This window comes from Neocloeon triangulifer, unplaced genomic scaffold (assembly GCF_031216515.1).
Source record: "Neocloeon triangulifer isolate White Clay Creek 2 clone unplaced genomic scaffold, ASM3121651v1 ptg000002l, whole genome shotgun sequence".
NCBI lineage: Eukaryota > Metazoa > Arthropoda > Insecta > Ephemeroptera > Baetidae > Neocloeon > Neocloeon triangulifer.
This window is the reverse complement of record NW_026775545.1, coordinates 6,056,330-6,069,031: the sequence shown is the minus strand read 5'-3', so window position 1 is coordinate 6,069,031 and position 12,702 is coordinate 6,056,330. Positions and strand designations below refer to the sequence as shown.

Below are 12,702 nucleotides of genomic sequence, written 5' to 3'. Positions count from 1 at the left end.
TGATGAACACTTTTCTCGCGCATTTCTCATTTTCTCAATATAAACTGTTTGCAACAATAATAAAATTGCCTCGCGCCTTCACCGAGGCTCTAGAAAATAACTCAGTCGTCTGCCCGCTAGATGGTGTTGAGTACACCAGCTGCACTCACTCTTGGCAAAAACATGGCTGCTTACAACTCCAGTAACCACTGTTTTCAGTAAACAAGCCGCATTAATACCCGAATTACAAAGCAATTACACCATCTCGGCGGTGATTTCCGGCCAAATCAAGTAGAATTTTTTCTCTGCATCGTCCCGTTCTGATCCAAAGGTGAGCCTCCCATTGTTTTTCTCTGAAAACTTGGTGCAAGTGTTTTCGCGCGACGCGGGTATGGCCCACGAAGCCCCGAAATTATCGGTTCTCCGTTTTATCACTTACGTGTTGTCCTCGCATTCGTAAGCAATGCACTTTGAGGAGGTTTCTTTGGAAATTTTCTCCGTTTTCCTCAGTTGACATTTTCTAAACGTTGTTTCTTTTTTCAGAGGTCGAGATGTGTGATCTCACTGAGGTTCAGTACCTGCCTGATGAGATTGTTTGGGTCAAGTTGGGCTCCTGCTGGTGGCCGGGCGAGGTCAAGGACATTAAAAACCTTCCTGAGGACATGGTTCGGGATTTCAAGAAAAAGCCCTTGGCGATTGTCAAGTTTTTTGGAGAAGATACTTAGTAATATTGATAATATCATATTTTTAGTTATAAACAAACTGATCATTTCAATTTTTAGTGAGTATGTGAAAAACCTGGACAACATTTACCACTACAATAACAGGCGGAAGATGGAGTTTATAAAAAAGGGAATGGGTAAGACAGAATACTAAATTTGATGAATTTTGATTAATAAATCGATTGTCTTCCAGATCTTTACCGCTCCAAAAGTAAACAAGGCATAAATGTGATGGACAAGTTCCCCACAGATGTGGTCCTAGCTGAGTCGTTGTCAGGGGGAAACGTCAACATTCTGAAGTCTCCTGCATTTATGCCCGAAGAAAAAGTTGACTACAGAGAGTTGTTCGAGTCTCCGAAAAAGAAGGGCAAGAAAAACGAAAAGCAGGGGAACGTCGGCCGGCCACGGTTGGTGGACAAGGCGGCCACCAGCTCTCCGAAAACGTCCTCGGCCATGGCCAAAGCCAACAACATTATCCAAATCAAGCAGAGGATTACGCACCGTCGTTTTGTTAATGACTCCGACCACGAAGTCCGCATTCGCCAGCAGCCAGCAACACACAATGAAGGGGAGGTTATTCAGCATGCCTACAGATGCCAGGAGTGCGAGTTTGGAACAAACCGTCAAAATCTGTTCATTCTGCACTGCAAGTCGCATCGTGAGCAGCCAGGGACCAGCGCCAGCACTAAGGCTTCAAAAACTTCTGCGACTCCAAAAGTCCGAAAGTCAGCATCTTCAAAAGCCACATCCTCGACGCCTAAGTCAGCAACTCCTAAAGTAGCTTCGGTGACGAAGTCTGTGAAGAAGACAGAAAAGATTCAAAAGAGTCCTTCGAAGGAGCAGGCGGAGATGGTGAGGAAAATATTCAGTCCTCCAAAGAAGGGCAAGAGAGGCGCCCCTAAGAAGTTCCCCCCAAAGACGGAGGAAGAGTTGGCTAAAGAGAGGGAGAAAAGAAACAAAATTTTGGCTGATTGGGACGTGGACGAGGAAGAGGAAGAACTAGAGGCTAAGAAGTTAAAGCTGGACACATCTGCTGCTGAGTCGGGTGGAGATGAACCTTCCGAAATGGAGCAGGACGGAGTTGAAGAGGATGAAGAAGAGGAAAAAGAAGGAGAAGAAGTGGCAGCTGAAAAGGTGATTTTTTTCAAAACATATTCTATTATTTTTCATAAATGCGCTTTCTTCAAAGTTGGCTACAAATCTGAATGGTAAATTCCAACATTTGGATTGAGCTAAAAAAAAAAAAAACTAGAATTTTGAATTATTGGTACCTAAAATTTTCCATTATGTATGCATATTTATGTAAATTAAATTTTATATTTAAAATTTTGTAATGATGCATTTAGAAATTTCCTGATTTTTTCTTTATAAAATTTCAGGTCAAGGAAGTACCTGAGCCTGAACAAAAGCAAAAGGAGGAAAAGTCAAAGGAAGACAAGTCGAAGGACGCCAGCTCAATTTACGACATAATTGAAGAGCCAGAAGCTATTGCGCCACCTCCAGTAAGGGAGATTAGAGAAGAGACCAAGAGCAAGGAGGAGATTGCAAAGGAGAAGGAAAAACTGGACAAGGAAGTTGAGGACTTGCTAAACGAGACCGCCATGCCCTCCTTGCCGGAGCTACCAAGCCTACCAAACATTCCGTTGAAAAAGTCTGAAAATGAGCAGAAAGAGGATTTGGAGACGGAAGAGTCTTCTCCTGCTGCCACTCAAGTCACAGCTTCTCCAGCTGAGGCGAAACCTGCAGAGGCGGCCAAGACAAATGGGGAGGCAACGGGAACCACCGAGGAGGCGGCCACGGTCACCTCTTCAGAGGAAGCTGTCGATGCAAATACGGAAACGGCAACTTATGTTTTGGTGACAGTTGATGAAGGTGGTTTCCACCAACTGAGTGGGCTAGAGGGCATGGGCACTACCCTGTACATTGACCCTTCGCAGCTTACGGGCTCAGGTGCATCCCTGGACAATCTGTACCTAGCCATCGATGAGGGAAGCATGGCCCAACTTGACCAACAGCAGGTGAAATTCTGAAAAATTCTTTGATATCCAATTTAAGTTAAATTAAATTAATGCTCCGTAATGGATTAAATTTTAAGGGAAATACTTTTTAATTGTGCTTTTATTTCATACAATTTAAGTTCATTTTAATAAGTGGACCAATTCCCCAGTTGAGAGCTAAATTTTATTTTGAGCAAAATTAAGGTTTTTTTCAATTATCTCTTACTTTATTGAACTTAATTATGTTTAATTTCATTTTAAATTTTCCTAAAAAATACTTGATTTTTCCTCAGGTTGCTCTGCAAGTTGGAGGTGACATGGCCAAAACGACCCAGCAGGACATCTTGGCGGCCGCTCTGGCCAACACGCAGGTGCTGCACACGACGACTGCGTTGGACGCCCCCACCACCCAGGAGGCGGTGGTCAAGGTGACCAACACAACCCAAGCGCCGGTGATGACCCCGCGTGTGGCCGAGAGCATTTCGAATGTGGTGGTGCAAAGCAATGGTGCTGCGGACGCGGACAAGCCCGCCAGCTAAGAGCTCGGCCGCGCACAAACTATCTCATTGACGATAGTGACTTTTCTACATTGCAAAAATTTCATGAAGGACCTATGAGAGGGATTAATAACTTAGTTTGTGGCGAGGGTGAAGCGCCACTGCCATCGGGAGAGAAGGTGCATCATGGTCAGATTTCATAGCTGAAGAAGTGAATTCCCACGTTGGTTGATTGGTTTGTTGGTCGAGGACCGACAAGAATTAATTTTTTTTAAGAAAGTTTTTCTGTTACGCATCTATGTTGTAAATAGTGTTTGTTCTAAAAAAAAAATTACGGGCTTGGCAAGCCAGTCACGATTATTCTTAGATCCTATTTTTTGCAATCACAAGTCAATTCTGGTTGAGTTGCAAATTTTATCACTACTTTTTTTACTGGCCTGCCATTCCTGTTATTGAGTGAATCAATCGATACCTTTTTGGTTTATATACGAGTTTATTAGAGTGCTGCATATATTGTGTAATCAGTTAACGAAGACATTTTAATAATATTTAATTTTGTTTTCGGAGCTCATGACAATATTACTTTTTGCTTGTTTTTACTGCACAAATCGCTAAGGTAGTGTTATATCTTCTTTATGCTGCCGACTGATATCGTGGCTGCCTATTTCTCTTTTTGCAAGTAGTTTCTTTTAACAAGCCTCCGTTTCCACCAGTCAGCAAACATCACGAGTGTAAAACTATATTCGCACTGTTTTTTACACAATTTTTAGCTCAATGTGATAAAAGGCATTATTTCTGCAAATCCACAGCTTTTCTTACTTTCCATTAAAAAAAGCATATGTACATGTGGCAATTTTATATACTATTATTATTTTACTCTAGTCTGTCTGCTCTGATCGCCTCCTATTAATTGCACCAAACGAATACTTTTGCAAAAGGACATAGTAACTTATCATTTATTCAAAAGATAAAAAAAAACCTGAGCTTTGTACTCTTAAACCTGCTAACCCTGCCTTAGTAGTGAATCACTAAATTACGGATTTATGATTAAACTGCTTCTATACAAGATTGAGATATTTTGAAAGAAAAAAAAAATAATGAGGAAACTATTGAAAAATAATGCTGTTGTTTTTGCTGGAACGTAGAAAGATAAATTTGCCTTTTATGAGCCGGTGAAGATGGTGAAAATTTTCAACGTATAATTTAGAGTAGGAGTATATATAAATGATTATATATATTATCCAAAAATGAAATGTAAAATGTATCTGCGAATATTGAGATGTTTATAAAATAAAATGTCATAAACTTTGATATTAAGTATTTTACACATTTTTCGTATCACCATAAAAGAATGACAAGCATAAAGACACATAAAGATAGAAAAAAAGAATATTTCCTAAAACTTTTAATGTCCCTGTCTTTTTTTTTATGACATATAAAAATTAAATTGATTTAAGCCTTTATTGCAAATATTTTTAAGAAAATGTAAACAAATTTTAGTATTGAAAGATCTAACTCAAAGGCTGGGCATCCTAAAATTATGTTGGTACACGGCTGTCGTCAGAGCCATGGGGCCTTATGGCTCGGGCGGAAGACATCTTTTATTTTGGCCAACATAATAGAGCTGATGCGTGGCCTTTGATCTAACTGATGCTCTTATACAATTATTGAAAATTGAATGATGATTATAAACTTTATAATAGATATATCCATAAAAAGAAATTAACCATATAATTAACTGTAATATTTTTTTTATATTTTTCAAAATTTTCTGCAATATGTAGGTAAATCATTTGGTAAAAAATTTTCTTCTAAAATAAAACCTGTTGCAGATACAGATGCAAAGTAAACACAGAGGGGAGACAACGAAACAAGATTTCATCACAGGGGTGAGGGTGGCACTGCATTAAAATAGAAAAAAATAATGCACTGTGGTATCACATAGAGGGCCAGCACCGCCCGTCGTCTGTGCTACGCGCCATGCAAGTCACGTGACTCGTGCACGGGCGGGACAACAAGAGACCGGCAGCGCCGCCATCTTAGCGTGGGTCGAATTCCTGCTGCAGAAAGAAGCGATTAAAGTTCGGAGGAGCGCGCTGTCGGCAGGTGCAGTGGACACTAATCGTGCAATCAGACAGCAGACTTCCGAAGGATCAAGTTCTCAAGGATTAGTGTGAAAGAGGAAACATGTCGCAGAGGTCTAAGAAGGCGTCAACGCCGGCAAAGAGCTCGATGCCGGAGACTCCGTCCAGCAGCGGCCGTTCGGCCACCAGCCCTCTCAGTCCAACCCGCTACAACCGGCTGCAGGAGAAGGTTGAGCTGCAGAACTTGAATGACCGTCTGGCCGTGTACATTGACCGCGTCCGACAACTAGAGACGGAGAACTCGCGGCTCACCCGCGAAATTCAATCGTTCCAAGAAGTGTCCACGCGAGAGGTGACCGGCGTCAAGAACACCTATGAGAGGGAAATCAACGAGGCGCGTAGACAGCTGGACGAGACTTCCAAAGAGAAGTCTAGGCTGGAGATTGACTTCAAACGCATCTACGAGGAACTCATTGAACTCAAGGAAAAGTGAGTTTTTGTTACGCAGAATCGCACGCGTTGTGCAAAACCGGCCGGCACCGCGTTTTCCCTCTGCCAATTTTGGCGCAACCAAATTTAGGGGCCACGAATGCTTTCGGTTCGAAAGATTTTCATTAGAAAATGGTCAAAACGGTCTCAGGTTGGATGACTAAGACAGGTTTAATTGAAGTCATGCCCGTATTTTTGTTTGAGCAGCGAGGTGACGCTTAAAAGTGACGTCACCTCTCAAAAGGGGTGTGACGTGAGGTGAACTATGCGTGGGTGTTGTTGATTTTTATTATTATTGCCCTGTTATATTCGATTAACGCAATATGGTCATAATAACGCAAGAATACGTGGTTCACAATAAAAAACGGAAATGATCAAAAAAATATTGCATATTATGCAGTTCAATTAAAGATAGAAAATTTAAACTGCACTGCATTATAAACTGTTTTATAAAATTTTATAATATTTTTTTATTTTAAAAATTAACAGACTTTCTACTAAAACAATAATAATAAAAATTATTTTAGAACCCGTGCACAGATTTTAGACGATGTCTTTTTAATCTCCAGCCTTTTTAATACAAAATTTTCATTTATTTTTAAAAAAAATTTAGGTATATCAATTTAAATAGTACATATATTATTAGGTATAAATCGGTATAAATTATTAGTTTCAAAATAAATCTGGCCGTCTCTTCCATTAATTCGCATAACCAGCTTTTCTAATCCATGCTCTTTCTCGCCTTGACCTGAATCACCGCTGCCGCTGCTTTCGAGTCAATATTTGCTCATGAATGAAGCCGTTCGCGGAATTTGTGGGATGAGCCCTTGATTACCTTGTATGTGATAAGAGAAGGGTACAGTCTAGAATTCAAACTTCCCACACGTAACTTATTGTGATATTATTAATATTATTCATGTGATATGTATGAAAGCTTATTTTTATCCCTTTGGTTCTGAAGAATAATTCAATTTCCAGTAAAATCCTAAGTTTCCATTGCACATTTAAAGACAATTAGAATGTTGCAAGCATTTAAGACAAGGGGGCAAATACATCAATCATGATATATAATACAATTGCTTGCTTATAGCCATTTGGACATTTTTTTTTCAAAGATATAATTGTAATGATATTTAAAACTAATTGTATTTAAATTATATGCTTACTACTATTTTCTATGAAATCCACATGGAGATAAGTTTATAAATTTTTAAATTGGTTAAAAATTATCAGTCAAAATTTCCAGCAATCCAGCCATTTTTTCATTTCCACCAAACAAAATAAAAATTCCAGGAAACAATAATTTTTATAAGCCAACTATAATTACGCTTGACTTTTGATAGATAAGATCTCAAATGGTTAGCTTCACATCCGCCATATGTTTTCAAATTAAACTTTTCACCAAATTTTTATCCCTTTTTCCTGCCGAAGACTTAAACATATTTTAGTAAGTATTTAATAAATGGTGAAAAGTTGTTGCCGGAAGGCGAAAAAGTCGTGCCATCGCGGGTAGGCACCAGCACAATTTCCAAATCACCCCCAGCATCAAGCCCTAAAATAAAGTAACGGACAGATGCTGATTCGGGGCGGGGGAGACTGACACTTTTTTATTGCGAGCTTTTTAATTCTATTTCTCTACACGTGCATCTGTCTGTCTGCGTGAGTGAGAGTCCCACACACACAAATGAGCATTCCGAGTTGTGGTTAATTTGTTCAGCCGTGCAAAGCGTAGGGCTGAAGCTTCAAGCCATTGTTTTCGGCGGTGCTTATTTTACATCGGCTCTTCTGTCTCTCACGGCGAGGAAAGGATAGGGACAGAAAAGAGCCACTAATCGAATGGGACGTGGGGCGGAAGTGGCATATCATCAGCGTTAATTTTCAATTCTAATTTGACTAAAAGAATATTTTCAAATTTTTTAGAATTGATGTTAACCAGTTTTTTTTTCGGATGTTTAATTTTGCGGTTTTGCGATTCATTCACGCAGTAATGCTGTGGTAAAATACGTGACTGAACCGACGTTGATGGTGATTATTACGGACGCTCTTTCTTTGTTTGCGGGCCGCATTCCTGTTGGGCAAGCCACGCACCGTATTCATGGTGATCCAGCCAACCACTCCCAGCCTGGGAGAGAGATGCACCGCGGCGTCGCTTTTTTTATTTTATACTTTATTTTCTCTCCCTTTTTATAACACCTGCAGCGCTTTTCGGCTCTTGTTTATTTGAAAAAGTCCCGCTTCATCATAACAACATAAAAAGATAGTCTGATGCACTTTGGCCGCTGACAAGTTTCTTTTAGAGATCTGCAGTTAGTAAGCTTTTGAGTAGAAATTAAGTTTTTCTCATTCGTCTTAAAATAAAAAAGGTAGAAAAATTTAACTCCCATATAATGTTAACCTATTTTGTGCAGCGTCAAAAGCAAGCCGTTTTTATATCCTTCGATGATGTCATAGTTGCCGCATTTTGACGGTTGGAATAGAGAGAGAGAGAGAGAGAGAGATATTCGTTGAAATGCTCACGGCATAGCCTGAAGGCATAAGTAATAAATTATTCTTGGCTCTTTCGTCAAGCTTTTTTCTTTAACGGTTATAATGATTCTAACTTGCAAAAGTTTTTAATGGTAGATATAAATTTGTTTGACTTCAAATAAGTATAAATAACCAATAATTATCTCTATTTTAAAAAAAGATCAATTTTCAGAGACAAAAACAACATTTCTTTTGCTAATTTCCATATTAAACTAGGCATTTACATTGATATGTATAATGCATCTTCATGAGTTTAATCAGTGGTTATTTTGCATTAAGAGACCACACCTCGCAAACAAGGAAAGCAAAAATAGCTTGACAGTAAAAGTCGTTTATTTTCAAACCGACTCTAATGTGTTTGTGAAACCAGAAACGATGACAAGTGTGACATCCAAGATTTGAAAAGAAAGACTTGTGTTGTTGGTGCTTGCTAGCGAGTAATTTGCAAAAAAAAAAAATGAAAAGTTGCCGGCCGCAATGGTGTCTGGTTACACCTTTCATTGTAGACCACGTGCTTTTCACGCTCTTTTAACTCTCAATGAACTTGTGGAGGTATAAAAATATAAGCAAGCGCCATCAAGTCGCCACTTTTTGCATGGAATGACTGCGGGAAGGGCGTCTTGACGCGTCTTCTTCTAATTTCTCAAATTTGGTTGTGCCAGAATATATCTTTTATACAATGTAACAGAATAATTTTTAGATAATTTCAACTTATACCAAATTTTTCTCATTTGTGTCCAGGCATGAAAAGAAGTCCAAGGAATTTGATGCTGTTGAAAAGCAGGCGGCCATTTATGAGAAGAACTACAACGAGCTCACCGGCAAGTTCAATCAGGCTCAGTCCGAGCGCAAGAAGGCCCAGGATGATGCCAAAGAGCTGGCCAAAGAGAACGAGAAGCTTAAGAAGCTGTACGAAGCTCAGAGGAAGAATTTGGACGACGAGATGCTTGGAAGGGTTGAGGCAGAAAACCTATTGCAGTCAACCAAAGAATCTTTGGCGCTCAGTGAGCAGGTAAATTAATATTTAAACATTTGATAAATTCACTTAGAATAATTAAAATTCTAATTGTAATAGGGGAATAAATTTTAAAGCTGAATTTACTAGCGATTTAAAAGAAAAATGTGTAAAGTAAAGATGATTGACATTTCATATTTTATCATTCATTAAACTTACAAAATATAAATCATGTTGAAAGTGTGAATTGGACATATCATTGGTGTCGGCACATATATTTTCATTGATTCTTGTTGTCCAATCCACCTTTTAATATCTGTAAAGGGAAACATCTTTCAATAAGAAGATTGGCAAATAAAAGTTGCTGTTGTTTATTTGTCCACATCTCAAATTTAATTTTTTACATTAATATTGTCTTACATTCCTTAAGGCTTAAATTCAAGTTTCTGCTACCATTTAAATTTCAGATTCACCAGCAAGAGGTCAAGGAACTGAGAACTCGTCGTCAAGTCGAAATAACAGAAACAAGGTCCAGAATAGAAGAAGAGTACAACGCCCAACTTCAGCACTCATTGCAGGAGCTCAGAGAACAGTACGAGGCTCAGATGAGAGCAAACAGAGAAGATGTGGATGCTCTTTATGAAAAGAAGGTAGTTGTTGATTTTGGTTTGAACTATTATTAGGTGCTAAAAAAAACTGTGTTTCTAGATTGCTGACTTAAAGAACCAAATGCAAAAGACCAGCGGAGCTTCTGCTCAAGCCATGGAGGAGGCGCGCACATACAAAATGCAGCTGGACACTGTTGCTGGAAAGATCTCCAGCCTTGAAGCCAACAATGCTGCTTACCAAGTACTTATATTTTTAAATAAAACTTCTTGCAAATCAATGTTCTTTTCTTAGGCTCGCATTTCTGAACTGGAGCATCTGCTGAATGCTGAGAGAGAGCGGGGTGCTAACGAGAAACAAGCCCTTGAGGATGAAATCAGGCGTTTGCGGGACGAAGCAAGCAACATGCTTTCTGAATACCAGGACCTGATGGACATCAAGGTGGCTCTGGATCTTGAAATTGCTGCTTACCAAAAACTGATAGAATCTGAGGAAGCAAGGCAAATAAATAAATTGCTATAATTTCAGTATTTAATTTTCCCCCTCAAAGATTGAACATTACACCAATGGCATCTCCAAACCTGAGCCGGCAGCAGGCCCGTTTTACTCCCAGCCGTGGCACACCTGTTCGTGGAGGAAAACGAAAGAGAACTATGATGGAGTCCGAGGAGCTGGACGAGTATGACACCAAAGCCTCGGCCACTGGGGACGTCGAGTTCATTGACGTTTGCCCTCAGGGCAGATATGTGAAGCTGAGAAACAAAGGAAACAAAGTAAGTTCATCTAGATAACTTTCAAGGCAATTCCAAAACTATGTAAAAAAAACTTCCAGTTAGGAGGCTTTGATGTTAAATGGAATTGAAATTTTTTTCTTGTAGGAAGTTTCTCTGAGTGGATGCAGCCTGAGTAGGACAGCAGGAGAACATGACACAGTCTTCAAGTTCCACAGGTCGGTGAAGATGGAGCCTGGTGCAGTTGTCACCATTTGGTCTTCCGACCAGGGTCAGGCGCACGAGCCACCAGCCAACATTGTCATGAAAGGTCAGACGTTTTTCCATGGACCTGAGATGGCAACAGTTCTGTTTGGCAACGATGGAATTGAAATGGCCAGGTTGGAGCAGGTCAGAGTGAGGAGTTCAACTGCGTCAACGCGCCATGGAGAATTCCCCGTAAGCAGATTTTTAAGACAAATTCCTGAACATAATATCGTATTTTTTATTTACTCTTGTTTATTGTTTTGTTCGCAGGAAAATGGGCATGGCAGAGAAGATCGCTGCAGCATCATGTAAATGAGAACAACTCTCCCAGTATTCCCATAAGTGTCATCATATTTATTACGAACAACCAACATTCACAAATGATACTGCAGAGAGAACTTTGAATCATATTAAAAATCGATCTACTGCCACATTTTAAACTTCTACAAGTGACACTGGGCTACTCAGAACACATCAAGTGTTTTTGACTACACACCTGAGAATAGAATTCATCCTGTTGGGTGCTCCGTAGAAGTATTATCTTTATTCACAGTGCGCCACTGCACTTTTTACTACTTCAATTTTAGCTGTAGCATCACAAATGCTTGTGGCGAGTAAATGAGAAGATGTTTTTTATATTGATTTTGAGAGTATGAGTGCTGACAGCCATTGATTTCATATGCAGTCTACTTGTCAGCTTCTGCAAGAGATACTTGAAGTTGATCTATAATTTTGACTTGGTGGTAAAAAAAAAAGTTAATTACTGCAACATAACTTTCAGAAAATTTGTCAAATTGAGAAGCCTTTGTACTCTTTGTAGCAAGCAAATTAAATTTGTATTATAACGTTGGCAGAGAAGCTTTAAAAACAGGGAAGCTGGAGAGCTCAGAAAAGGGATGTTGGACAAAGTTTTAATCAAAGTGAATCAAAGTGTTACTGAAATTAATGACTGTTGCCTGCCCACAAAAGGGCGCTGAAAGTACTAAGTTTCATCATTAAATAATAAAAGGATTCAGTCTGCTTAACATTTTATTTGAGCTGATTGGGATTTAAATTAACATGGTTAAAAAACACATTGCTGGTGGAGAGGGCACTTATAAATAAATACATGCATGGTGTTGAAGAGAACTGCGTGAACGAAAAGGAGGTCTCCTGTGCATAATATTATGTTTCGGACACTACCCAGATGAAGTCTCTGCCTGTTTTGAATTAAATATATTTTGATAATAGTTATGTTATAGAGAAACTAATTAAAATGAGAAATTCTGTATGTTGTAGGTTAAAATAACATTGGCAATAAAAAATTATTTCAATAGAAAATACTCTTTTGTGTCGCTATAATATGATATAATCATTAACTCAAAATTAAAATTTTAAGCAATGATTTTGTTCTTCGATATAATAATGATTTATAAAAATAAATACGACGGAAGTATTCATTTTTTTAGCTCAATTAAGGTCCGGTAATCAGAAAATTTATATCATTGCTGAGCTCTCTGATAGGGTGCTACTTGTACCTAATCAGAGAGCTCATAAAACAATAAAAATTTTCATCATTGCTGATGTGCGGACGTTGGGCTCAACATATTTATTTTTTATAAATTTATAGCACAATTCATTTATTGCTTTTTTCTTTACGTATGAAAAGATTAACATTTTAAATGAAAGGAATACATTTTATTAAATTCAATCCAAAATATTGTTTATAGAAAATTTTTGTTCAATTTTCATATTCGGACAGTTCATTGAATATCGATGGATATTCAAAAACAAATTTTTATATTTTCAGTCGAATCTCTGCTGTACGTATTAAATAGGAAATATTATTCAAAAAATTTGATTTGTTCTCAATCGTCATTTCAATTTATTT

General features: G+C 38.6%; 2 protein-coding genes across 2 annotated transcripts; both read left to right on the top strand.

Moving 5' to 3' along the window:
- Positions 1 to 160: 160 nt before the first annotated feature.
- LOC132205296 (DNA ligase 1-like) lies at positions 161 to 4,294 on the top strand. Its single transcript, XM_059634263.1, has 6 exons — positions 161 to 310; positions 523 to 703; positions 762 to 838; positions 895 to 1,835; positions 2,081 to 2,719; positions 2,992 to 4,294. Exons 2-6 carry the CDS (start codon positions 531 to 533, stop codon positions 3,235 to 3,237), a joined length of 2,076 nt encoding a protein of 691 aa, XP_059490246.1. The 5' UTR covers positions 161 to 310; positions 523 to 530; the 3' UTR covers positions 3,238 to 4,294.
- A 917-nt stretch (positions 4,295 to 5,211) lies between these two features.
- LOC132205277 (lamin Dm0-like) lies at positions 5,212 to 11,832 on the top strand. Its single transcript, XM_059634234.1, has 8 exons — positions 5,212 to 5,768; positions 9,036 to 9,306; positions 9,717 to 9,899; positions 9,958 to 10,098; positions 10,150 to 10,355; positions 10,406 to 10,628; positions 10,734 to 11,024; positions 11,103 to 11,832. Exons 1-8 carry the CDS (start codon positions 5,383 to 5,385, stop codon positions 11,142 to 11,144), a joined length of 1,743 nt encoding a protein of 580 aa, XP_059490217.1. The 5' UTR covers positions 5,212 to 5,382; the 3' UTR covers positions 11,145 to 11,832.
- The last annotated feature ends 870 nt before the right edge of the window (positions 11,833 to 12,702 follow it).

Excerpts from the sequence above, each read along its gene's own strand:
- LOC132205296 (XM_059634263.1), top strand. The coding sequence starts at position 531 with ATGTGTGATCTCACTGAGGTTCAGTACCTGCCTGATGAGATTGTTTGG. Across the intron at positions 839-894 it reads GTTTATAAAAAAGGGAATGG|ATCTTTACCGCTCCAAAAGT; the intron begins GTAAGACAGAAT and ends ATTGTCTTCCAG. Across the intron at positions 2,720-2,991 it reads CCCAACTTGACCAACAGCAG|GTTGCTCTGCAAGTTGGAGG; the intron begins GTGAAATTCTGA and ends ATTTTTCCTCAG.
- LOC132205277 (XM_059634234.1), top strand. The coding sequence starts at position 5,383 with ATGTCGCAGAGGTCTAAGAAGGCGTCAACGCCGGCAAAGAGCTCGATG. Across the intron at positions 5,769-9,035 it reads CTCATTGAACTCAAGGAAAA|GCATGAAAAGAAGTCCAAGG; the intron begins GTGAGTTTTTGT and ends ATTTGTGTCCAG. Across the intron at positions 11,025-11,102 it reads CGCGCCATGGAGAATTCCCC|GAAAATGGGCATGGCAGAGA; the intron begins GTAAGCAGATTT and ends TTTTGTTCGCAG.